Here is a 26,898-nt window from a genome sequence, read left to right as displayed (position 1 = left end):
CATTCCCTGTTCCAGATGTCTGCCATTGGCATCTGTGCAAAGGTATTAGCAATAAATCTCCACTCTGCAATTACTGTTGATAGCAATGGAAACTGTCCTTATTCTGGGATGTGGACTGAGCCTTACTTTCTTCTCATCACCTGATTGACAGCTAAAAACTAAGACAGCTGTTTCTTGACAAAATAATATATCCTACATGTGACCTGAGAGCAAAAAAAAATAAACATTAACCACTGACACACAAAAAAAAGGTTTGTTTATCTCTTGTTCCTTTAATACATCACAGGATCATTTGTATTTAATTATGGATTCTTTAATTATACTTGTCAAATTTTACAGTCATGACCTGTGTCCGGTCATCCTTAACTCTTAAAACAAGTGGAAAGAGCTCAATTATTCATTTATGTTGCCATTCATCAGGGCTGTATTGACAATTCTCTACTGTGTCAAAGCTACAAATGTGCTTTCACTCCGCAGCCACACAGACTGAAGCAATAATGTATGACTGCAACAATTATTCAGCATTGTTAACCTTACAATAACCTCAAATGCACTGAATTAACACACCAGTTTCCCACAAGGAAAGGGGGTCTCACTAAACATTGTAAGTGGCAGCCAGGTTTCGAAATTAAGCTTGTTTTCAGTGGGTGGACATTAGGGCAGGTTAAGGATAATAAATAATAACGTTACTATGAATTTTCTGAAAATGTCTTTCCTGGAAAATATGATTTATTTTAACAAACAAATCAACAATTAAATTAACAAATGAATGCATGAACCAAAAAAAAAAAAGGTTACTTTTCTGCTCGCTTCATATAACCTGTCCTGGGAAGAAAAACCGCAGATCACCCATTTGAAGTTAATAGAAACAGCGTCTTTTAATGTTTTGTTCTTCAGAACCGAAGGCAGTGTGGCCCTGTGTTATTAAAGTCGCTGTCCCGTGGGGCTGCTGTGCTAAAGGTCATTCCTAGAGCCTGAGGCACGAGTTTATACTGCTGTAAAAATTCAAATACAGGTGCATGGTATCGAATCTACAAGGCAATTTGCTCCTACATTGCCACTAACATATGTATAAAATTAGGTAATGGTGGAAGTTATGACAAGAACCAGAGCAAAAAAAAAAAAAAAGAACCTGACGTCACCTGCCCCTCTGCAGCTATCCCTAAGGTAAGTGCGCGATGAAGTTAGTACAGTGGAGCAATGGGAAAGGGATCTGACTGCAGTACAGTATATGAGAAATGCATTTCCTGCTATAGAATTAAATCATATTATTGTAATTATGCGCCAATTTGAGAACAAACAGGGGGTTTTAATATAGCCCAGGGGGTGCATTACAATAACTACCAGAAATTTAGTTTAACCTGAGAGAAAACACCTTTTAACAGTGTGACCTTTTAGAATGCGTGCCTAGGTGTAAAGCAATTTCAAATGATATGTTGTCATTCAAATGGTATATTTATTCACATGACGTCCAAAATATAAAATGCAGACGAAGCTCTAAATGTGCGTAACATTGTGGTGAAAACAGCACGTGTATCAGACGCGCGTAGCCTGCACGTTGTCTCTGAGGTGGGCAGTTTCACCTTAAATGTTAATAGAGGTTTACCAATCATGCTATTAAAACGCATCATTGTGCGCAACAGGTTACCTTGGGCTTTTTTTTTTCACCAGCTGTGTATAGAATTATGTACAGAATTATGTAATAAATAAATTAATTAAAAGTACAGCAATATTTTTCAAATAGCATAGATGTTTTGCTTGAATTTATTTATTTATTTATGTATTTATTTTGCATACGGAAAAACTGTATTGAGTGCACCAGGGCTAATAGTCTACTACTCCAAGTCCGCCCGTGCGGTGGGCGTCTCGTGACCAGCGTTCCACCTCGGCCCTCGTGCATCACCATCTCAACCCAGAGCGTCTCCCAGAGACTTAAATATTTCCTCGTATCCTTTTTGTTTAGACTCAGGTAAAATTGAAATATTCTACAGTATATTATTATTATTATTATTATTATTATTATTATTATTATTATTATTGGCTTACTTACAAATATACTGCATTGTATGTTGCTCGAGTCTAGAAACAGTTGGTAAAGTACTTAAAATACCGGTACTATGGTACTAGCGCTTGACACTGTTATTTGTTTTTAAGTAAAAGACAGGAGCAGGTTTTTTTTTTTTTTTTTTTCTCGGCTACAGTACAAGTTCTCTGTGTAGACCAGCGGCTGTAATTTGCTATATTCCTGTGTGGTTTAATTTTTTTATTATTATTAATTCCTAGAGTATTCATTTGTTTTATTTGTATTAATGTATTATTTTCAAAATTTACAGGTTGTACAAAATGGCATTCAATGTACCTGCCAAGTCTTTTGTTGCCATTTCAGATTTGCATCCCAACACAGCTCATCCTGTAAGTTCAATTGTTTATTTATTACTTAGCAGATATCAAATATTTTTTTACATACAATTAACCCTTTATACAGTTGGGTTTTTACTGGAGCAATCTAGGTAAAGTACCTTGCTCAAGGGTACAGCAGCGTCCCCCACCTGGGATTGAACCCACGATCCTCCGGTCAAGAGTCCAGAGCCCTAACCACTACTCCACACTGCTGCCCCGTATTGTACTTATTTGGGGTAATATTTCTCATGGGAGATTATATTTTGGGAAATTTTCAAATAACCATGTAACTTGGTGTCCGGCTGACATATTTCTCAAAACAAATTAATTTCCTATTGAAAATTATATATTTTTAGAAAGGTAACATTTTAATCTACGCTGCACAATAACTTATTAATACATTTAAAAAATGTTTTTGCCTTTTTTTTGTACTTTCATATTTTGAATCTCATAACCGACCCCTGTCCCAGAGTTTGATTTTTAAGTTTCAGAGTGAAATGTTATACATTTAATTATTATAATGTTATATTTTTATACAAAAATCTGAAAGAAGTATTTAAGTTGTTTCAAAAACATATGTTAAATATGAGAAAAGCTATGTCATTTTCTATTTATACACCATTCTATGCATGTCCCAGAGTTTTGCACACAAAATCTCATAACGGACACCCACAGACTTTTTGTGTAGAAATGATAACATATCAATAAAGTCTTTCAAACAAGGTGAAAAGGTTTCTGTAGGGAAGGACTGGAGACAGGTAAATATGCTCTTCATTATTTTTAAAATATTACCGTTTAACTCACTAGTGCCGCCTGGCACAGTTGTGTAGCTCATAACCAACACCGCTAGCAAAACATGGAAATAAAAATATTTATGAAATGTACATGTATTTAATATAAATTTACTTTATCCTCATTGTTATTACATTGAAATCGGAAAACAATGGCTGCCCTGTTTGTTGTAAATGGACAAAGAAGTGAAATTTCTCACAACCGACACCTTACAATTTTTCTCATAACCAACACTTTTCAAAAACAAGAAAAATGTTGGTTATGAGAAGTTAGTGTCGGTTATGATTTTTATATTATTTACTTGTATACTTCAAATCATTTTTGGGGGGTGTCAAACATTAATAACACTAAAATCCCATTATATAGAAATAGTTAGGGTTACAATCAGTTTTATATTCTCTTCCGGATACAGATTTTCTCTCAGAGCTGATAGTTAAGATATTAATAAGATGTCTTTGCATATAGCAAGGCTGAGCTGTGTATTTGTGAGAAGTTTAGAAGATACAAGGAAAGAAGAAAAAATTATATTGAGAGACAAAATAAATACCTAGCAAAGGAAAGGGAAAGTAGTAAAAAGAAATACATGCCAGTAAGTGAAGTGTCAGATACGGTACAGAGAGATAGAAGAAAGAATTGGACAAAGGCTTTTCATAAGAAACAGAAGACAGACCGACAACTAAAAGAACTGACCACTGTCACTCCACAATCAACACCACCACATCCTGTAAATCAGGGTAATAAGAGTGCAGAAAGGCCCTCTGTATCTGGAGCAGGCCAGGTCCAAACGCATGAATCACTGTGCACCTCTACAAAAAGTCTTGGGAAGGGAAGACAGATAAAAGAGAATACTTCCAAAGAAGAAAGACCATAAAGGCCACAGAAAAAGCAAAGTTCCTTGAGCAAAAGATAAACCTGGAAAGACAAACTGAAAAATACAAATTCTGATGTAGACTTGCTTGTGTGTTACGGATCATTGTCTTGCTGCATGACCCAGCTGCGCTTCAGCTTCAGCTCACGGACGGATGGCCTGACATTCTCCTGTAGAATTCTCTGATACAGAGCAGAATTCATGGTTCCTTCAATAATGGCAAGGGATCCAGGTCCTGATGCAGCAAAGCATCCCCAAACCATGACACTACCACCACCATGCTTGACCGTTGGTATGAGGTTCTTACTGTGGAATGCAGTGTTTGGTTTTCGCCAGACATAACAGGGCCCATGTCGGCCAAAAAGTTCCACTTTTGACTCGTCTGTCCATAGAACATTGTTCCAGAACTCTTGAGGATCATCCAGGTGCTTTTTGGCAAACTTGAGACGAGCATTCATGTTCTTCTTAGTGAGCAATGGTTTCCACCGCGCTACTCTGCCATGAATCCCATTTTTGCCCAGTGTCTTTCTGATGGTGGAGTCATGAACACTGATCTTAGCCTAGGCGAGAGAGGCCTGCAGATCCCTGGATGTTGATCTAGGGTTCTTTGTGACTTCCTGGACGATTTTATGCCTTGCTCTTGGAGAGATTTTGGCAGGACGGCCACTCCTGGGAAGATTCACTACTGTCCCAAACTTTCTCCATTTGGACAATATGGCTCTGACTGTGGTTGTGTGGAGCCCCAGAGCCTTAGCAATGGCTTTGTAACCCTTTCCAGACTGATAGGCATCAACAACTTTTTTCCGGAGGTCTTCAGGAATTTCTTTTGTTCGTGGCATGATGTGCCTCTAGAACCTGTGTGCTGACAACTTCACTCTGATGGTAAGGGCCAAAGTTAGTCAGATTTATATTGGGCAGGACTAGCCCAAATCAGGCCTGGTTGTTAACCAAAGTACTCAAACAGCTGACCCTAATAATCCCTTTAATTGGGTTGAGTTAACTAGGGTGGGCAATAACTTTTTCACACCTGTAGATTACATGTTTGATTACCTTGCACACCAAACAAATGAAAGAAGCATCAAACTTTGGGGTCATTTTTTCTCTCAGACTCCCTCTATATACTACTACAACCCACAAAAAATTCTGACCAAATACAATGTGAAAAATGTGCAAAAATGTAGACAATCAGACAGGGCAAATACTTTTTCACGGCACTGTATATAGTTGTTAAATGTATTTAAATGAAGGGCTCAAAGGGTACCATGTCAACTTGAATATGATATGGAAGGACGGCCTGCAGCCTGTAACCCTTTCTTCTGATGTTTTAATGAATTGCACCCAAGGATTTAGCTATAAGATGAAGTGCTGAGAAAGAAACTCAACCAACACGGAGCTTTCATAACCGACACCCCACACTGATAACCAACATTGTAATTAAAATTAGAATTTAAAGAAATATGAAACATAAGTTTAAAAAACAAATGCTATACTTGTTTTCTATTTGCAAAACACTCCACATCTGTCTAAGTACTGTTTGCTTAGGATTTATTTTTTCTTCAGGAAAAAAACTTTTATGAAAATGTTATTTAATAGAGTGTCGGTTATGAGGTAGAAATTTAAATAATTTAAATTAAAAACAATAAGTTTTTAATTATTGGGTGAAATATACATAACAAAAAAATTACAATTCTAGAAATACCACTTTTATAAATCTATCTAACAGCAGTGTTCAGTTTTAACAAGTTTTCTATTGGGTGTCGGTTATGAGATTTTGAGGGGTTCATGACAGAAAATTAAGAAAAAAATACAAAAAATGAAAAATATTAACTGTGCCAATAGTAGGAAACAAAACTTCGAAGATTGCTGATTGAGTATATGTTTAAAAAAACACATAACAGCAATGATTTTATATCAACTTTTTATCAGTCCAAGTTACATAGTTATTTGAAAATTCCCCTTTTACATTGTTTAATTTCCATCTTCTTTTAGGTGTAAATGTATCACACAATGTTTAAGTTGTTTTATTCTTGACTGATGTGCCTGCTAGTGCCAAGGTAGATTAATTCATGCATATTGAGGGTGCTTGTTTTTGAGGGCCTACTGTTTGAGTAAGTTGTGTCTCAAGCTATAAGAAGTGCAGGAGTATTGCCAAAGAGCTTGATTAAAAGATGGTACTGCGTGACACTTGGCAATCTATAGTTTAATAAGTACAACATGTAGCAAAAGTTTATAAATATTTATAATATGATTGATTTACATATAGTACTGTACAGTATACATTTCTTCTTCTGTTTCATACTCCGATTGTTAATAAAAGCCAGTTTGTTAAAGCCAGATGTCCAAAGGGCCAGTTACTTGCTGTCATTACAGGAAGAATTTTGCAAGTTGTGGTAATTGGAAACAAAAACATAACTGGATTCATTCTAATACCTTTTAAGCATGGCTAGTCCTAAAATCTATTGAACTCTGTACCTTTTCAATTACACTTTGAAAGAAGACAACTACTATTAACTACTGAATTAAATAATGTTCCTTGTGAGTTTAAAAACTCTCACCTTACAAATCCTGACTTGTTCCCACAGTAGGAAAAAAAACAACTTTAGTGAAGTACCCCACCATAAATCAAAGTGAATAACTGTTTTAGTTAAGCTACTGTGTAACAGCTATGGACTATTTGGATAATGAAACTATTTGTTTGCTAAAAACTATAATGGAATTATAATGGAACTATTTGTTTGCAATAAAACCTGCTGCAGATCTATTAAATAACTTATGGACTGAATAAGTCGTCATTGTTGGAAAGGAAACTGTGTTTCATTTTCAAAATATAATTGGAAACTTAGTAATTGTGACCTGACAAACTGTTTTAGTTTCTAAATATTACAAAAGCATACTTTAGAAAAGTGTTTTAATTTATCATAAACTTTTCTTACATTTCTTTTTTAGAATATAGTTGGAGTTATAATTGGAAAAACTGATGTCAAAGGATTTCCAGACAGAAAAAGCTGAGTTTGTTTTAAATGTCATTGTATACAAGATGTTCATGCTGAAGCTAGATAAAAGGTTTTGTCGAAAAATAACAACTGTTTTAGAGAAGCACAAATATTATAGCATGGCAACATTTTAATCTAACTTAGTCTTATTATTACTTCTGTAATACCTGCAAAGTATATAATTCCACGATTAGCAGAATGTAGCCTACTGCACCTTGCCATGTTTGTGGAGAACATTGCCCTCTAGTGGAAGTTGTGTACAATTTAGTAATATGGTTGTGATGTTCTTCAGATTAAAACACACAGATTATTTATTATAAGATATTTTAAAACCTGAATGAAAACACAAAATATAAAAATGTACTGTATAGAATGTATTGTAAGTAATGTTTTCACGTTTATACAACTAAAGTCATTAAAAATGTATTTTCTTATTTAGATATTGGGTCAGAAAGATATACTTTTAGTTTTACCATCAAAGACTGTCCAGACCATTTTATCAACGTCTCATCCTGGGGCAGAGAAGACTATATCCGAGCACTGTCAGAGAGCTTCAGAATTGGTGACTGTGGTATGTGCACTATCATTGCATAGCCCATTCCACTTGTACAGGTTTTGAAGTAAACTATACAGTTTTTAAACAAAGCATAAGACTGTTTTGTTGGACAAATACACTGGTTGGGTATTCTGGGTTTATGTAAAATGTGATTGATACTTTGTTGATAAAATAATTATATTTCTTTATATCGCAGTTGTAATTGAAAACCCATTAGTGGTGACCAAAGATACAGAGAAAGAGGAAAGGTACAGCCCTTCAACTCCAAGGTAAACTGAAACTTTCCACTAAAAGCATAATTCAGATTTTTTTTTTTAAAACCACAATGGATTTTCTATATTGCTACTTGTCAGTGCAAACATATTTTCTGTTTTGACGTATGTAACAAAACACATACAATTCAGTTTGCTTTACATTATGTTAAGAATATTGGGGCATTAGTATAAATATACTGCTTATAAAACTAAAGACTACTTAACGGATTAAATCTTATTTTTTTGCATGTGTTTTAAGTTTTTATAGACTTTTGGTGAGTGAGAATCATTCAACGGTGAGAAGGTGCTCAGACATTGAAGCGGATGCTATGTTGCTTTCTTTACTACATCTACCTATCAAGGATCCTCAGGATTATTACTCACTTGGAGATATTGTTGCAAATGGACAAAGTCTTGATGGAAAAGTCATTAATATTCTTGCAGCAGTTAGATCGGTAAGGGAAAAATTGGTCTTTATTACTGACTTAAAATTTAAACTTGGTGTTAACCATAAGAAAAAAAAATCTAAGCTGTTTCACAACTGTGTTCCCATGAAGCAAAGTATAGTTAAAGCATAGTGAAAACACGTAAATCACAGGTGAGCATGATAAATGAAAAAAGCCATGTAAACTGCAAAAAAAATTGTATATACCATCATATGTATATGTATAACACTTTTATTATTTTTATTAAGATTGGAGAGCCAAAATACTTCACAACAGCAGACAGAAGGAAAGGACAGAGGTGTGAGGTGAAATTATTTGATGAAACCGTATCTTCCTTTTTACTGATTTGGTAAGTTAAGTCACTAAAACCAGTAACTTGCAATAATAATTGTTGTTACATAGTAAATCTTTTTTTGGTGGTGAAAATGGGCTATATTGCGCCAAGCAAAACACTGATAGACGGCCGGTTTCACAAACCCCAATCAGCACTAATCTTGGAGTACCTAATGTTAACTTTGGTAAGGTGATCCAAGGCTAGTGTTAATCTCGGTGTGTAAAACCAGCTGTTAAATTATACAATTCTGCAAATACATATATTTTTCTGAACATATTCAAATAGAAATGTAAATATTTTTCTTAGCTGGGACAACGAAGCCATTCAGCTTGTTCAGACATGGATACCGAGAGAAACAGGTACAATAATTTGTGTAAGAAAAATTGTTTCTGTTTTCACTGATTTTCTTGATGTTTTGCTAACACAGCTATTTTTATGTATTGATATGCAGTGCTGTTTCTTGCTGATGTCCGAATAAGCTTTGACAGCTTTCGAAACAGTATGATAGCTACAGTTATTTCGAAAACTATCATTACAACAAACCCTGGTAAGACATTAACATTGTAGTATAATACAGAGCTTATGTTTCTGGTTTAAATATAAATGAATCCTCAAATAAAATAGGTTAGTATCAACTTATAATTAAAAATATACAATTTATCAATGGTGTCATGTTACTAAAGAAAAATGAATCTTGGTTATTAGTGGAATACTCATTCCTAGTAATGCTGACCTGATGGAGGTCAACCTTGCCCCTCTTTACCGCTATCAATTTGAGATAAAGAACAGGATTTACTCAAAGAAGTCATACACATCATGCTGGGTGACAATTTAGAACAATTTATTTATACATTCAGTTTTAAAGGCATTAAACTATTTTAATCATTAAATGACGCTACCCATAATAATTGTTCAACTAATAATCAATTTTACTGATTGAATATCACAACGGTACTATGTTTTTCTTTTCTTTTGTAAGATACCAAAGAAGCCAATCTGCTGTTCAGCTATGTCAGGGAATTTGTAGAATTTGGAGGACTGGATGAACAAGAGGAACAGACAGGAGACCAAGTGAACTGTAAGTATTATTTTCTTTAACTCCTTGTGCTCTTCATTTAATTTTAAACTAATTTGACTTCATACACTATTCATGGGTGTATACAGAATGTAAATGCAGGCATGTATTAACTTTTGTTATTTTTCAGTGGACTCTATTGTGGATGTATATACTGTGCAACAGGTAAAGCTCAGAGCCCAGGAGAATTTAGACAGGTCTGACCCCATCTTTGGAATTACTTTTGCCTTCATTACTGCACTGAACCTTGACTCATCCATTTCCAAGTTAATACGAAACCGGTGGTATGTCTGAAAAATATATTTTTAGTATTGTTTTCCTGAAAGGGACTGTGTGAATACAATTGTAGTTATTCATAATACACTACCTGTACTGTTTTTGATTACAAGGTTATATTAATTACTAAATAAATAAAACATGTTTATTTCAGTGTTTTTAGTTTTTAAAATAAAACAATCAGTGCCATTATATTTTACCTAGTAAGAAGCTACATGTGATAGTTCAAAAGACATTTTTTTCTTTTTATTTATCTTTTAGTGCTTGGTGCAAATTTACAATAAATGAGGAATCAAACACCTGTGTGAATGTGGCATGCTCTGGATCTGGAAAACCTGTGGATGTCATTACGACCTTTGATTTACTGGTGGGCCTTACTGATCATACAGGCACGCTGCAATCCTGCAACCTGTCTGGGAATGTAGCCGAGAAAACGTTAGGTTGCACTGTGAGTTTTCAGTTTACAAAATTAAAACTGGAGAACAACTGATAATTCAGATATGAAATGTACTACAAGGTGCGATACATTAATGCATGCACATTGTGCGCTCATACAGTATTTGTTGAGCAATTGCTTTTGTAGAATTGTTCTTTCCTAAGATATGTTTTGTCTTGTTTTTTAGGTTGATGATTTTGTCTGTCTAGCGGAGAGCCAAAAAACATCCTTGAAATGGAGATTTCTTTTGGAAAGGTGCAAAATTTATCTGAAGGTGTGCATACATTTTTATACCTTCATATTTGGTTAATCAGGTTTTGTTTCTTAGAGAAGGTAAGGGAATTTGCATATATAGATTCCTTGTCAAAGACTAAATAATGAATAATTATATCATTAATAAATAGAGGATATATGATGGTTCTAAATAGGTAACACAAAAAAATGAATATGTGGCAGAAAGAAATGTCAGTTTATAAATAATTTCCTGTACACTTCCCCACAAAATTGATTAAATAGAATCATTTTTGAGACTTGACCATATTAATTAAATTCTTTCAGATACTTCCATCACCAAATTCAAGAACTGGTCTTAGAGTCAACGTGCTGTCCTGTACACTGGCTGACCCTGAAGAAGTAAGCCAAAGCTTATCTGTCTTGGGAATGTGAAGACAACACCAGGATTCAGCTTTATCTTTTATAAGAAATAAAACAACAGTAATGTCAAGAGTTTGGAATCTGTATGCGTAGTTAACAGTAAGTTGATTTAAAAAAAAAAAAGTTTACTGTACTTGTTCTGAATTCATGCTATTTATTAAAGTATTCATCTGTTTAAATTTTGTTTGAATTAAAAATTCTGTTTGAAAGTATATTGATTGATTTTATGTTTCTATATAGTTAATACAACTTTAATCAGTTTTTTGTAAAAATATAATTCACATTGCGTTTCATTTGCTCTAATGTACTTTAAGCTTATAATTGAATTAAAAAAAAACAAAAAAAAAAAAAAACATGACCCTGTAATGCCATCTTGAATACATATGAACATCACCCATCCTGCATATTTTCGGATTTGGGACAATGACTTTACTCAAGTTCTGAGCATGAAGGTGGTCACAAGATCCAGGAGCACCGAACAAATAATAGGTGTCAGTAAGACCAATGTGAAGATTGTGCATTTCAGAAAATGACAGTCTATTTAGTCTTCAAATTTAATTGCTAAGACATTAAAATACTAATATATCTCGAGTAAGGAATGGTGCAGCATTTTAGTCTATAAACAATTTATAACCACTGCATAGGAATTCAGTTTTATTTCTCTAGTTTTTGACAGTGTTTACACTTGAAACATGTATATTGCTTTTTAATCATGGACCTTATGCAAAAAAATAATAATAATAACGGCGACATCACGAGGGTCACTGTGGCCTATCCACTCTGAACTTCATGCTCACAATGCCCTCGATCCCTGCCAGCAGCTCGTCGTGTTCCTGAACGCTTGATACTCCTTTCGGGGTCCCTGTCAAAATCAGGTCCCCCTCTTCCAAAGTTATGATCTCGCTGATGTAGCTGATGAGAAAAGGGATTGAGAAGATCATTTGGGAGGTGTTGCCTTCCTGTCGTAGTTGACCATTCACTTTGAGCCAAATCTTTACATTGCCAGGGTCGGCGATCTTTTCCTTTGGGATAAATTCACTCACAGGACATGAAGTGTTGAATGCTTTTGCGAGTGTCCACGGCAAACCTTTGGTTTTGCATTCGTCTTGGACATCCCTGGCGGTCATGTCGAGGCACAACGCATAACCAGCGACATGGTCCATTGCAGCGTTCTGGGGGATTGCTGTCCCCCCTTTCCCAATAACGACCCCCAGCTCCACCTCATGGTGTAAATTGTGAGAGTAGGAAGGCACCATAATGGAAGACCCTTCCGTCACATAAGCAGAGGATGGCTTCAGAAACAACACCGGCTCTGTTGGGACTGCATTTTTCAGTTCTTTGGCATGGTCGGGATAATTTCTTCCAACACAGATAATTTTGCGTCCCCACTCCCAAAATCGGTTTAGATTTCTTGAAGAAGCCATTGTCACAGTCCGCTTTATTGTAGATCTGTCGGTATTTAGTACTGAAACTTCCAGTTTTACAATTTTAAACGACCTTTGAACAGTAATCAGGTCTTGAGTTCTACGATATGATGGATGTGACAAACTAGTCCAGATGAGCCGTTAGATTTCAACACACTATTGATACCAACATAGTTTATATAGTAGAGACGGAAACGGTGAGCGAAAATAGATATACAATTGTGACTTAAAATAAATAAAGAAAATACAAACAGAAATTAGGGGGAGCAGTTTTGTTATTATAATACAAAACAAAGTTTTGCTTCAGTAACTACGGCCCAAAGTTGCGTACGTCACATCCCCCGATCGGATTGGCTGTGAGGTTGGGTTAAAGTTTAAAAGGTAGTGATGTCATGCTGTATTTTTTAAGCCGAACGCTGTTTTAGTTCCTGTGTACGATAATCACCAGACAGTGCTTGCTATGTTATACAGGTCCTTGACGGGTGTCTGCACCCTTGCATTAGTAGGAGCTGCTGCTTACAAATTTGGTATGCAAATATTGTTTGTTTTAATGCATATCCATTAAGTATATATATATATATATATATATATATATATAGAGAGAGAGAGAGAGAGAGAGAGAGAGAGAGAGAGAGAGAGAGAGAGAGAGAGAGAGAGAGAGAGAGAGAGAGAGAGAGAGATAAAAACAGAATTTGGACAGATGAAAATGGCAATGGAAAAGTGCAGCGTTATTTCATCATATCATAACGTACAGTTAAAATGTGTGGCTATGTATCATATAAAAAGTAAACTATGTAAGTTAGAGAACAGATAATTCACGTTTACCAAACCGGTTTGGACAGCAATCATCAGAAATACGGCACAAAATGTACGACTACAAAAAGGAACCTGTATGAAAAGTATGGTGCTTTCATGAACTGTGTGACTAGGTAATTTTGTGTTTGAAATACTGTACGTATCCAATGCCATTGCCGTTGTTTTTTTTCTTCAATGAGTGACGTGTCCGTGTTAGTTTACTTTTATACTCTGCCTCTTACTTCAGATCGTTCCAGTAACGGGTGCTGAACAGGACAGATGGAGAATCTGATCACACATTTACTCGATATTAAGTCCCCAGCACAGGTTTACATACAGCAATCAGACTAATTTAAGACTAGACAACAAATTGAGAAGATTGGCTTTTTTGTAAAGGGGCTTTTGAAATTGACTTTAAAAAAAGAAAATAAATGAGTATTACTAGCTTTTCAACCAGCATGGCTATTTTAGTACTAATCTGACAAGGATACACCAACATAGTTGTAACTTATTGACCTTTATCTGTTTATTTTTTGTGGGTTTTTTTGTCACATATGCAGCAAAGTGACAGTCTTCTTATTTTTATTTTTTATGGCTAGGGTCCTGTAGGGTCCTTGGTAAGAGTTAAGCTCAAAGTAAAACCCGGAATATCAAACTGCTATGCAGTGGGAGTCTTATTTCCAACTCGTATTAAGGTATATGTGCAATTTTGCTTTCAGGTGCTACACAAGCGAGTGCAGCTTTAATCCATTCCTCTCGAAAGTCTTTACTAGTTTCACAATCAAGCATGAAGGTTGAACTGCTCCCAGCATTGATTGACAACTACATGTATCTTCTTATTGATGAGGAGACCAAGGAAGCAGCAATTGTGGACCCTGTGGAGCCACAAAAGGTTTTTATTTTATTTTTTTCTGTAAGAGGAAGGTTCTCAAGGAGTAGAGAAGACATGTAATAAACAGAAGGCTGGTTTCACAGATCCCATTTATGACTGTTTAATGTTAATTTAGGTAAGGTAGTTCAGGGTTACTGCTAATTGGGGTCTAAGAAACCAGCCATCAATCCTATATTCTGAGATAAATGCAGATAAATGTTTCAACAAAATGTTTTTTCAGTGTGACAATGCTGTATTCTGTGTCAGTGCTTGAAAATGGTTGCTACAGCCCTAGAGCCAGACTGCCAGGTATATGTACTGTATATCTCAAGGTGTGGCTCCCTTCTTTGGTTTTTCTAATCCTAGTATTTTGTTTAGGTTGTGGAAGCAGTCAAAAAGCATGGTGTGAAACTAACGACTGTTCTTACTACACACCATCACTGGTAAGAGTATTCTAATGCATATTTAGAAAATGTAATTTAATGGTTGACATGCTCTGCATCTAAACATCTAGAATCTATCTAGCCTAAAAGTCTAAGCAGGAGCACAGACCTAAAGAGTTACAGAGTTATTCAAATAATTTGGAACAAGCACATTGGTACCATCATTATCAAAGTAGTAATGTGCTTGGCTGGTTTCACAGACCCTGGTTATCAGTAATCCTGGACTATCAAATGTTACTTTAGGTAAGCTAGTCAGAGTCTGTGAAATCAGACAGATTTGTTTCACATAATATTTGTAAAACAAAATAAGTAGACTTAAAATATTTCCTCAGGGACCATGCAGGAGGCAATGAGAAGATGGTGAAGTTGGTTTCTGGGCTGAATGTTTATGGGGGAGACAGCAGAGTGGGGGCCCTTAACCACAAAGTCACACACTACAATACATTCAAGGTAAACATAAGAAATAAATGGACAGTCTTACACTTTTATAGAAAAGCCATGGAAAAGTGTTTAATAAAAAGTTTAGTTTTAAAAGTGTCAATGCATAGTTACTATCACCTCCTTGTTTGGTGCATGCTGAGGTTCTGTACTCATGACTAATGATTATCAGCTGGTTTCACAAACCCTGATTTGCAATAATCTTTTAAAGAAAAACTTATACGGCAGGTTTCACTTAAAAAAAAAAAAAAAAAAAAAAAGCTTTTAAAACCATTGATGTAGCACTAATCTTGGACTACCTTATCTAAAGTCACATTGGGTAGTTCATCGTTAGCTCTAATTGGGGTGCGTGAAATCAGCCACAGGAATGCCTCCCACAAAGCAGTCTGTCCAATGCTAGAGAAATATAAATACATTTGTTTTTAAAAAGGATGGGCAAACAACAATTCCCTGACAGAAATTGTAAAACAAGACACATAACACCATTTTTACAGGCAACAGCAGCATTATTCTTCAATAATAATAATAATAATAATAATAATAATAATAATAATAATAATAATAAAAATAATAATAATAATAATAATAATAATAATAAACCCTGTGTAACTTTTCTATCAATATTTTAGTTAAGGTGATTGACTATTATATACAGCTGACCTTGGTATAACTCTTTATCTGGTATAAGATCTTTACTGTGATAAGTGACCAGCACTCTGCCCACTTCATGGTGCTCATGATAACACTTCTGCAAGAAGAGGTAAGGTCATGAGTTTGTATTAACCTTATTAAAGGAATACAGCATTAGTGCAGCTAAATATTATTTTCTTACCAAATTTAGGTTGGCTCCTTGAATGTTAAGTGCCTGTTTACACCGTGTCACACATCTGGACACATCTGTTATTTTGTTACTAAAGAGAGCAGTTCAGAACCCCCTGCTGTATTTACTGGTAAGTGATTTTTTTGTCAAGGGCTGCATTTCTTGCTATGAAACAGTCCTTGAGGTTTGTTATGCTGTTACATCAATAAATATTCCCACATAAATGTCATGCTCTAATACTAAATGTGTTTAATTGGCAGGTATGGTACATTTTGGACTCTCTTGTAATTTGATGCCAGTTGTCGTTTGCTGAATTGCAACAGTTGTATTGTTCGGTAATCAAAGCGGTCTGCAAGTCCTACTTTTTTAAAACTGAAACTGCTCATTAAGATAATGATCCATGAAAAGTCAATTTTTATGGCTGACATTTAATTTGCTACTATAACCAGCATGCCAGTAACATGTACATAGCTGTAGTTTTCGCTTGGGTCTTCTTTAACGTTTAGGTGTTAACATGAAACACTTTTAGTTCTACAATAAAGTTCACATCCCTAATAATGGTTATTCTTAGCTTGTTGATTGACTGATGTTCATGAAATGATTGCATATACATGTTTGCAGGTGATACTCTTTTCATTGCTGGGTGTGGGAAGTTCTTTGAAGGCACCGCAGATGAAATGTACAAAGCTTTGATTGAGATTCTTGGACGCCTGCCACCTGAAACCGTAACTACCACTTATTTTGCAATTCTCACATTACAAATTATTTTATTACAATATATCTTTAGACATCTAAGTTAGAAATAAATGGAAGATAAAACTAAGAAATTGATGTCAATGTAAATCATGAGATGTAAACTACAGATAGAGAGAACTTCAGATTGTTGTTGGTCTGCCACATTTTGATGTGGGGTGTTTTTTTCAGAGGGTTTATTGTGGACATGAGTACACTATCAACAATCTGGAGTTTGCTCAACATGTGGAACCAAGAAATGATGCCATCAAGAAAAAACTAGCTTGGGCAAAGGTATTGAATAATCAGTTTGGGTTAGATTATTTCCACATTTAGATTTTATGATTGTGGTAATTTCACAAAATCTCTCCATTTCAGGACAAATATGACAACGGTGAACCTACCATCCCTTCCACTATAGCTGAAGAGTTTACCTACAACCCCTTTATGAGAGTCAGGTATGAAACCACTTAAAGACTCAATTCTTTTAAAGGAAACATACTGTAATCATACTGTATTAGTCCATCAACAATCATTTCCTTGGAAAGCAAACATTTTTACAAAAGATATACACCAGTTTACATTTTATAAATCTTACTTTTGAGTGATGATGCTTTTTAATACAAAAAAACACATTGTTTCATTTAAACTTTTTTTGGACAAAAAAAATGCACAGAAATTGAATTATTATTTGTTATTTCATTATCAACACAGTTTTGTCTACTTAGTTTATTTTTTTGTTAATCTCAACACCAGGGAGAAATCAGTGCAGGAACATGCTGGGCAGTCTGATCCTGTCACTACTATGGGTTTCATTCGCAAAGAGAAGGATAACTTCCGAGTGCCCAAGAACTGTCTGTAAAGTGGAATAACAGAACATGCTTTCTTACATGCGCTTTTCTGGCACTACCCTGCACCCACGGTGCACAGCTAGCAGTAACTGGAACACTGAACAGCATGCCTGACTCATCACTTACTGCTTTGTAAATTGAATGTATAAAAAAATAAAAGAGCTCTATATTTTAATGTCTAAAGCACCTTTCCTGTTCATGGGACTAAGAAGTTTTAAAAATGTGCATCTTAACATTGAGTGCAGTACGTACTTTATTTTTATTACAATTAAAAAGAAAAACAGCAGGCAGATATTGTGTGGTCCATTCAAGCAATAGTGAGAACACAAAAAAAAAAAAAAAAAAAGATATGCATGCAAATGTTAAACATCTTTGCCCAGCATATTTTATTTTCTGTATTTTTTTCTGTTTGTTTGGTCTTTGTCTATTGCTTATCAATATTATTTAAACACTGGTTGTCAGGACTTGCAGAAAACAATTATCTTAAGGTACAGATAGCATTTTCTGATGTAACCTTGGCTGGAGCTTTTTAATAATAATTAAAACATGTATAAACTATTGTTGGACTCCTAATATTTAACTTTAGTTAAAGATGTGCATGATGCATGTCATATGAGCAATAAACCTGATTGATGTGGATAATCAACAGCAGCCAGTGTTGTTTTTCTAATGAGCACCAGATTCAACTGCGATAGTACATTATTAAAGCTGTGGAAGCCCATTTCTTGTGCAGAGATGGTGCAAGGTTGATGGAAAAGTGCAGAAGGTGCACCAGGGTGAGAAACAGTTCTGTGTTTATAATTGTAGTGTTAGTTAAACCTTTTTCTAAATGATATACTGTATTGGACATGATGCATGTTTATGGAGTTGAGGGATTTCAAATTTAGAATATATTTTAATTTTAATTTGCATAGTACCACTGTGCCCTCCACACTTCAAGAGGAGTTTAAATACAGTCCCTTTATGAGGTTACTGTAAGTATTTGGGCATCCAGTCTTAAAAGCAGTACTGAAACTGTGCAGAGATTCACAGGGAAGACGGGCCCTATAGAACCAGACTGCAAAGCCCAAAGACCGAGTGCCCACCATGCCATGCTGGCTTTCGAGTTGGCTCTGCTCAGACCCAGATAGCCACGCCAAGAGGGACAAAGAACTATGGGTAATTCAATGCCCCTTTATCATGTGCAAATTCACTTATTTTGCACTAGTGTTGAACTAGTCATGGCAACTCACAATTCTGAAAGGTAAAATCCCACTGGATGGGCTTTGGGTGCTGTAACTTGAAGATACATCACTGTTAGTGGGTTAAGTTAAGGGCTTATTGAATAACCTTATAATGAAAGACTTGCACTCCATTTCTCTGCAGTTTGAGGAAGTCAGTATTTAACGGCAGTACAGTATAAACCACTATCAAGTTTGATTCCAATTCGACTTATGATAGAAAGATATTTGTATGGTAGCTGCTAGGGGGCTGTTTCAAATGAGTTTCTTGTGGGAAGGTGTTCCCATTTGACATGGAAACTGAGTAAAGTCAATTTACAGTACCCTGCCACTACACACTGTTTTTTTTCTGTATGACTGTGGACTACACAGGAGCTACGAATTCTTGGTCTAAGGATGCTAGTTAAAACACACTTTGGTTACAAACAAACAAATTCCTTCAAGTCAACTTTAAATAAAATTACAATTTTTATTGCATTGCATTTTAAAACAAAAACAAATAAACACGGATACCTGTCTCCACCACTGTCTACCATTTCAGTCCAGTCAAGGTTGACTGGAAGCTAACCATCAGCACTGTTGATATGTCATCATACTTGTTTTCTTCCCATGATCTTACTGTGAAACCACAACAGCTTATTTACAGATGACAGATGTTGAGCTCAGCTTTATACTGTTAAAGCTGCCAAGTGAAATCCTGCTGTTCTTTACCACTTGATGGTCAGGCCGCTGCTCATCTTCTCGACAGCATGGTACTGCGTGTGTAACAGTTTGCGGGCTCTCTCGGAGCCCACACTCTCAAGCCACGTGTTGTAGAGTTCTGAGATAGCAGTGTTCTCTTCCGGGACCTCAGCGGGCACCGTTCTGTACAGCTCCTCCACACGCTGCAGCAGATCTTTATTAGACTCACTTTCACTTGCCCGGAGCTGACCGCCCCCGTTTAGACATCCTGTCAAAAGAAAAACAATATTCAGCAACTGAGCTAAGAGACGCGGAGGTACTTGCAATACATTGAAACTACAAGCTAACTTCTACCTAGTGCTGCATTCTAGTGGTGTTAGATTCCATTTGATTTCCTATACACTTAAACTAACACTCAACATGTTTGTACTTTAACATGTTTGAAAGGAATGTTAAATCTATCGTAGACTTGATAGGCATATGTGGAAGGGAAGCGTAGCGGCCAAGGCTGGCTAGCAGCAGGTATAGCGGAGGTAGGAGCCTTCAGGTTTAGCGCTTTTTCTATTCACTTATTTACAAATAGACAACATAATTAAACAATTAAACAAATCAAATCAAACAAACAAACACAAAAACACCCAAAAGCTGAGCTAACTCAGAGCATGGAACAAACCTGCTGCTATATTACTAGCCCCAGAGCAGTCTCCCAGCTCCTCTTTTTGTGGTCAAGCTAGATTGAATAATTAATTACCAATCTAGCTTGACCACATGCAATCAGATCAGACTAATCAGTACAGCCACAGTCTCACATGGCTGGCTTGTCTGCCTGTTGGATAGAACCTAGACACAATGCAGGGATTTCAACAAAAAAATCCCTGTTTTTAATACACACACAATTGACAACAATTACAACAACCACAAAACACTCTATATACAATTGTACATATGCAGGGGCACCTGCCCTGCCACAGTATAGTTTTGAAAACAAGTTCAGAATCTAAAGTTTTAAGCATGAACATAATAATTACTGACCCCACTGCTCTTTGCCCACTGCAGCCTTACCTGAAGGACAGGCCATGACCTCTACGAAGTGGTATTGGGATTTCCCTCGTTTCAGTTTCTGCACCAGGTTCTGGATGTTTCGGAAGCCGTAGGCAGCAGCGAAGCGAAGCACCACGACACCGTCCTTCTCCAGAGTCACCTCTTGGAAATCTCGATTCCTGAAATTCAGTTAAAACAGTACAATTAGGCTTTCTTTTTTCACTATGGTAATAAAAAAAATGTAAGAAATCCCCACAATACTAATGTCTTAAAGTCCTAGTATCCCCTGGAATTAAGTCTTCAAATCTTTTCAATTACACTCTGGCAGAAGTGACAGTAAAGAGAGTAGATTGTGCATATTATATTCTAGTAAGGACAGACAGCTCTACTTACTTGAGAGTCTTGTATGCGATTTTCTTCACCTCTTCTCCAAACAGCTCCCTTGCTGCGTGAATGAAGACATGCTCTAAATAGCCCCCTGAACTGCTGCCAGAGTGCCCGAGAATCTCCTCTCCACACACGCTGCTGAACCTGCAGGGGAAAGACATCAGGACAGAAATGAACAGCCAAAGAAATGTATTTAAAAAAATAAATAAATAATAATAAATCAACCACATTTTGGTAAATTTCTCATATTCACAAGATCCAAACTAAGTGACAAAACACATCTTGTTTGCAAAAGCAGCTTTTTATTTTTGTGTTCTTCCCAAATAAGTAAACTAAACTGGAATGCAGGATTCAGAGTCCATTCTACTGCAGTTTGTGCATTTGCCAAATAAACCAGACCGTTGTTTATTGTTCATTATCACACCACCAAAATGAAATGTGTTTCTAAACTGATTTGTGAGACCAACACAAGCTGGGGACCTTTTCGAAAATGTAGCACACTAGATATTATCTCAGTCTGCAAAAGGGAGAATAATGAGGAGCAACACCAAACTTTTTTTTTTTTTTTTTTTTTTCAACAGCGGATCTTGTTTACAGGAAACAGGGATCATTAATGCACTGTTAAACATAGTGCTGATCACGTACTACTGCTGTCAGCTCTCAGTAAATCACAGCCTATTTCATTCCTAAAGCCAAGATAATACTGTATGCGAGTCCAGTCTGCTGACCCACAAACGACTGAACTCAAAGACCTCTAGCAAAGCCGCACCCTATATTTTGGCAGACAGCTACGTGGTTTGCTTGTTTTCTTCTTTCTGGAATAAAACTGAAACACCCTCATGACACTGCGATTGCCGGCAAACTCAAGTCTATGTGTTGGAATACGTTTTTGGCTAGACATGTTTATCACGTTTTCTTAAATCTGTTTATCATACTCACAGGCTATCTAATGGTGAAGGTTCAACATCTGCCAGCGATAGCCTTTCCTGTTCCAACATCTTCAATACCTCCCCTGAACAAGAAACAAAAACAGATGTAGGAGTAGTAACAAAATTCCCACCAGTCATCAACATTATAAAAAAAAAAGAAAGCAGATCACCATTGTACTCTGAAATACAGTGTGATGCTGCATGAGCATGGTAGATCTACAGAGATATAGAATCTCAATGTTTAACCCTCTATTATAAAGAACACACTCATTAGACAGATTAGACTGAGCTCCTCTTACCAGAAGTGATGACGCAGTCCACCTCCCTGGTTTGGGACTCTGTGATGGTAAAGTCTGGTCTTGATGCTTCCAATTTCTTATCATAGCAAGGCATCACAGTCAAATGGTAGATCTGCTCTGGGCTCACATTCTAGAAAAAAATGTGTTTTGTTTTGTTTTGTTTTTTACAATCAAACATAAAACCCAAGGTTTATAGATCAGTTTTCTGCTATAGTTACTAGAATGGCAGACTAGAGCAGCAGGGGTATATTGTTAAGCATAAAAAAAGAAGTTGCACTTTTCCTGCCAGAAGGTTGCAATTCAATTTGTTTATGCATATAATGTACATTAAGTTACTATTTTTAACACATAAGTTATACCTTGCCTGCATACCTGAAAACAGGGAATGCACATTGAAAAGCTACAGTACCTGCTGGTTTGCGAAGTAGTCCTTGACCAGGGAGCCCATGACCTGCTGAGGGGACTTGGTGGTGCTGATGTATGGAATGATAAAATCACCATGAGTTTTCTCTGCGTAGCAGATCCAACCTGTCACAATACAATCGATTTAAAAACCAAAGCAATATTTATAGATCACACAAATTTATAAGTTTTGTTTATTATTTTTATTACATTTTTTTTTTATTTTTAAATGGATGCTGCATTGAGATTTTGCCATGACTATACCTGGACAGGAGGAGGCTAACAAAGGCAGTGCTTTCTTGTCCTCAGCCTGTCTGTGAAAGCGCTCCACAAACTCTCGCTGGCTCTCAAGGAGGCTGAAGTTCCTGGAGAAGGTGGTGTCAAACACATGGTGCACGCCTTGAAGACATTGCGAAACAAAGATCAGGGCACGGAACGAAAAACAGAACATAACAAGTCACTGCTTTTGAAGGCAATAGCTAATAGTCTAATAACCACTGCATCGCTGTTCGGTTACAGGAGTTTTGGCAAAACAAAAAATGAACACAGCTTACTGGGCAGCCTGATGAAAGACTGATTTTGTTTGTGCTGTGTTTTGACCGCAGTGGTTTTACCGGTAGTTACAGATCTGCAGTAAGCAATCTCTTCCTTGGTTTGTCAAATGTGTAGGTGCTTGTGAGATTGCAGGGTATTTATTCATCCTTACCAAGGTTTTTGAAGAAAGTTGTCAGTCTCCTGGCTGTATCTGTGATGCTCAGATTAAATCTTGCTGCCAGAGATGCTCTTGACTGTGGCGACACTGAAACCACAACAACCTTCTGTTGACTGCCAGCCTAATCGGGAGACAGAGGTGCCATTGTCAAGCACAGGAACAGACAAGTCACAGCTTATAATACTAACACAGGGCTTTCTAGTGCTGTTTAACTAAGGTTTCTCTTATGCTACCCCCCACCCCACCGTATATCATATCAGCCGGTCAATGCTGCTGAAAAGTATCCACTCATTTTAAATTGAAAGTCTGTATAACAATTTAACCATCTCAATTGAAATATAAAAGGTACTTGGCAGATTTTCCTCATCTCTAGATTCTTTGACTAAGGCTATGTGCTGTGCCAATACTGAAATCAATAAACCAGCTTCAGTACCTTATTCAGATTCAGTACTCTGTAGAGTTCCTCGTGGCTCTGCTGTGTAATTAACACACTTTCTGCAGAGGTGATGCAGCCACTGCAGGCTAAGCAGTCGTTCAGGGTAATCTTGGCCTTTTCCAGCTTCTGTAATCCTCCGTCCTGCAAAGACAAAGACAGAAAGAATAAGGTGAAGGACTGAAAGTCTGAAGACTGCGACCACCAAACGGATTGAGTAAAACTGTCTCAACAGAAAGCTGGTCCAAAAAAGAGAGAGATATTAATGTTGTTACCTAGTCGTAATGGAGACTGACAAGAGAGGGGACAAGGTGGGAGTTTACTGCAGTTACAGTTACAAAACAGCTACCCATTGCATGACAATGTAAGCCACTCTATTATAATGTGTTAGCTATAGATTAACCATGCATACTGTATGCTATAGATTTTATATTCAATGTGTTCTGTAGAGATTTTTTAAAATGTCAGACAACTTTAATACTAGACGGTATAGTGTAGAACACTATAGAAATATTAACAACAACAACAACAACAACATGTAGGCGTCTACTTACCTGGTTAACCTGAAAGTAGCTTCCATCATCTTCAATTTTTATTTTGGCCACTGATTTCCCAGACTTCTTCTCAACCTTTACTGGCTTCACACACTCCTTTTAAAAAAAAAAAAAAAAAAAAAAAAAAAAAAAAAAAAAAGTAGAAATAAACACCTTATTTGAACTGCTAGTGCACAGGTTTATATTGCATTGGACATATCCACCTTCTGAACTAGAAATACTCACAACATTGTTGCAGTTGGTGCACCTTTCAAACTTCATCTTAGAATCCAGCACTCTCATGCCACACTTGAAATCTGAGTTATGCTTGACTAATCCTTCTGCTTCACGATCAAATTCTGTGCTCTTTTTTTTGTTGGTGTTTTTAACAATCTAAAAACTTTCCACCAGAGGGTGGGGTGTGGTCTGTATTCCCTGTGGCTAAACATGTACATGTCTACTGGAGTTCCTTAGCTGTTTAGGAGAATCACATGACGACTGCTGATTTGCCCTTCCTGCTAAATAATAATAATAGTTTTAAATCCTTCAGTGAGCTCCTTACTATATCTAAAATTTGTAATGTTATCATAACTCCCAAGGCTTCAGTTCAGCAATCTCTATGCTTTGGCGACATTTTATTAACCCTTATCTCAGACCTTAAACACAATCCTATACTTATGCCTGGATCCCAGAGCTATCTTGCAGTTCATTAAAGTAGAGCTAGGGTTTATGTAACAACATCATTTAGAAAGCACACTTGAATTGTTATTAATCATTTAATGCACAAAATATTTTTTAAAATAGCTGAAAAAAAGTATTTTTGGACACAATTGAATTTTTTTTCCCCCATTACTTTATATGGGGAACATTGACATCGTCATATGAGATCATCATCCATATGTCCCCATAGGAGGTTGCCATGCATGAAAAGATTATGTATACTTTTCAGACAGAAATATTACTATGGTATTACAGTTCTATACTACATTGTATTTGCTTATTGAAGTCTCCTCCAGTAAAGTTTTGTATGTGTGTACTTGTATAGCAGACCAAGAACAGAAACAGGATGGCTTTGTGCTGCACCAAACAAAGCAGAAGCAGCTGTCCTTACAAAGGACACATGAAATGTATTAATTAATATTAATTTCTTTGCAGACACCCTTATCCAGGGCGACTTACAATTGTTACAAGATAGCACATTATTTTTACATACAATTACCCATTTATACAGTTTTTTTTGTTTTTTTTTACTGGAGCAATCTAGGTCAAGAGTCCAGAGCCCTAACCACTACTCCACACTCCCTACACCGAAACCGAACCCCTAACCTTAAAAGGTCAGTATCCTATACTGCAGTCATTACACATCTAAAGTAGTTGATGTCTGGTAGTGAACAAGCGTTTTTGTTACTTTTATTAAAAAAAAAAAGTGACCGGACGTGCTGACTACCTCGGTTGTCTTGACAGAAACATTGCACTGTGCAGAAACAAGCAAGTCCAAACATGAACATTGAACTCCAGAAGTCTCTGCTTTATCTTGCTTCTACACAGGAAGCCACAGCTGTGTTTATTTCCCCTCCTCCCTCAGGTATTCACTACACTAAGCCCATATTTAACCTGTTAACGTCCAGCCATTAGCAGGATAATCACCAAAGGCGATGTTCCTCTGTTCCAAGTCAGTAGGCCTGAAGGGGTTAATACTGCGGTCTTTATTTAGCAATATGTACATGGAGCCTGTGTAGAACTTTCCTTCTGCAGCAGAATACTTAACATACGAATCAATTAATAACCTGGCAGGATACTGGAACCCTTTCCACATAATCGTTTTGATATTTGTGTCTGTTGTGTAAATCTGAATTCATACAGTTGTTAATAAACTGCAACACAATTACTGTATATACAAAGTTCCACAATTACATATATTAGACTATACTGACCATTTTGCGTTCAGTAATTTATACGTGGAAAACAACATTTTAGGATCACTTTGCTTATAAAGACAAAAGTAGATGAAGGCGCCACGAATTTTATAACGTCGACCACCTCTGTGCTAGAGAAGGAACCTGAACACGCTCAGTCACATGACTGCATGACCTTTATTTTTGTTTATATATATATATATATATATATATATATATATATATATATGCTAACGACGTAAATGTTGTTGTATACATACAAGACAGTTAATCCTTTCTGAATTCAAGAAAACGCGAGTCTAGTATTCAAAAACATGAAATCATTTTATCGTTTACAGCATATTTTATTCCACGATGCCCTTCAGGCTGCTGTTGTTGTTTTCATTTCGCTAAATAAATACTAATAACAGAAACACATGTATTCATACCTGAGACGGGGTTATAAAATCATCCAGATCAGTCAACTGCAAAACTCCACTGAAGTGAGAAGCCATCTTCTTGCCACACAGCCGTAAATAACCGTGTTGGATTCAGGTTGTCGAGAGATTGCCACACTGCCGTAAAATATCATTTTGTGACGTAATGTATACGCAAATTACGTTCTGGTAGCCATACACTTCATATCCTATGTTATTATTATTATTTATTTCTTAGCAGACGCCCTTATCCAGGGCGACTTACAATCGCAAGCAAATACATTCAAGTGTTACAATATAAGTCATACAATAAGAACAAGAAATACAATAATTCACAAGTGTGACAAACCACAATTCAATAATACAGCAGATAATAGTGAAAGTTACATCAGGATATGATTAAATAGTGATAGTTACATCAGGATATGATTAAGTACAAAATACTACAGATTAAACACTTGGCAGATTACA

At 36.3% G+C, this 26,898-nt stretch overlaps 4 protein-coding genes across 7 annotated transcripts; 2 read left to right on the top strand and 2 right to left on the bottom strand.

The window, feature by feature from the left end:
* Nucleotides 1-1,647: 1,647 nt before the first annotated feature.
* On the top strand, nucleotides 1,648-11,378 carry meiob (meiosis specific with OB-fold). Its single transcript, XM_059035503.1, has 14 exons — nucleotides 1,648-1,969; nucleotides 2,334-2,412; nucleotides 7,007-7,064; nucleotides 7,493-7,624; nucleotides 7,806-7,878; nucleotides 8,123-8,318; nucleotides 8,558-8,658; nucleotides 8,950-9,002; nucleotides 9,095-9,190; nucleotides 9,623-9,721; nucleotides 9,849-10,002; nucleotides 10,256-10,442; nucleotides 10,618-10,704; nucleotides 10,989-11,378. Exons 1-14 carry the CDS (start codon nucleotides 1,779-1,781, stop codon nucleotides 11,094-11,096), a joined length of 1,614 nt encoding a protein of 537 aa, XP_058891486.1. The 5' UTR covers nucleotides 1,648-1,778; the 3' UTR covers nucleotides 11,097-11,378.
* Nucleotides 11,379-11,710: 332 nt separating this feature from the next.
* On the bottom strand, nucleotides 11,711-12,866 carry LOC117418008 (acylpyruvase FAHD1, mitochondrial). The gene has a single exon (XM_034030505.3). The coding sequence runs from the start codon at nucleotides 12,506-12,508 to the stop codon at nucleotides 11,846-11,848; it is 663 nt and encodes a 220-aa protein (XP_033886396.1). The 5' UTR covers nucleotides 12,509-12,866; the 3' UTR covers nucleotides 11,711-11,845.
* Nucleotides 12,867-12,881: 15 nt separating this feature from the next.
* On the top strand, nucleotides 12,882-20,552 carry LOC117418568 (hydroxyacylglutathione hydrolase, mitochondrial). 3 transcript variants are annotated; one of them, XM_059035502.1, is made up of 9 exons: nucleotides 12,882-13,035; nucleotides 14,023-14,195; nucleotides 14,553-14,617; nucleotides 14,950-15,067; nucleotides 15,897-16,005; nucleotides 16,497-16,600; nucleotides 16,800-16,901; nucleotides 16,986-17,065; nucleotides 20,416-20,552. In XM_059035502.1, the coding sequence occupies exons 1-9, from the start codon at nucleotides 12,969-12,971 to the stop codon at nucleotides 20,423-20,425; spliced, it is 828 nt and encodes a 275-aa protein (XP_058891485.1). In that variant the 5' UTR covers nucleotides 12,882-12,968; the 3' UTR covers nucleotides 20,426-20,552. The 3 variants fall into 3 exon arrangements, with proteins under 3 accessions (XP_058891485.1, XP_033887633.1, XP_033887634.1); XM_034031742.3 differs by lacking the exon at nucleotides 20,416-20,552 and adding an exon at nucleotides 17,364-18,104; XM_034031743.3 differs by lacking the exons at nucleotides 12,882-13,035; nucleotides 20,416-20,552 and adding exons at nucleotides 13,200-13,437; nucleotides 17,364-18,104.
* On the bottom strand, nucleotides 19,128-26,584 carry narfl (nuclear prelamin A recognition factor-like). 2 transcript variants are annotated; one of them, XM_034031741.3, is made up of 11 exons: nucleotides 26,440-26,584; nucleotides 24,117-24,212; nucleotides 23,563-23,706; nucleotides 23,124-23,250; nucleotides 22,682-22,816; nucleotides 22,425-22,543; nucleotides 22,016-22,145; nucleotides 21,727-21,799; nucleotides 20,794-20,931; nucleotides 20,422-20,579; nucleotides 19,128-19,627 (listed from the first exon to the last, which is right to left on the bottom strand). In XM_034031741.3, the coding sequence occupies exons 1-11, from the start codon at nucleotides 26,503-26,505 to the stop codon at nucleotides 19,386-19,388; spliced, it is 1,428 nt and encodes a 475-aa protein (XP_033887632.1). In that variant the 5' UTR covers nucleotides 26,506-26,584; the 3' UTR covers nucleotides 19,128-19,385. The 2 variants fall into 2 exon arrangements, with proteins under 2 accessions (XP_033887632.1, XP_058891484.1); XM_059035501.1 differs by lacking the exon at nucleotides 26,440-26,584 and adding an exon at nucleotides 24,342-24,564.
* Nucleotides 26,585-26,898: the final 314 nt, after the last annotated feature.

Source organism: Acipenser ruthenus, chromosome 13, assembly GCF_902713425.1.
Source record: "Acipenser ruthenus chromosome 13, fAciRut3.2 maternal haplotype, whole genome shotgun sequence".
NCBI lineage: Eukaryota > Metazoa > Chordata > Actinopteri > Acipenseriformes > Acipenseridae > Acipenser > Acipenser ruthenus.
Note: the sequence above shows the minus strand (reverse complement) of the source record. Positions and strands in the feature narration are given on the sequence as shown.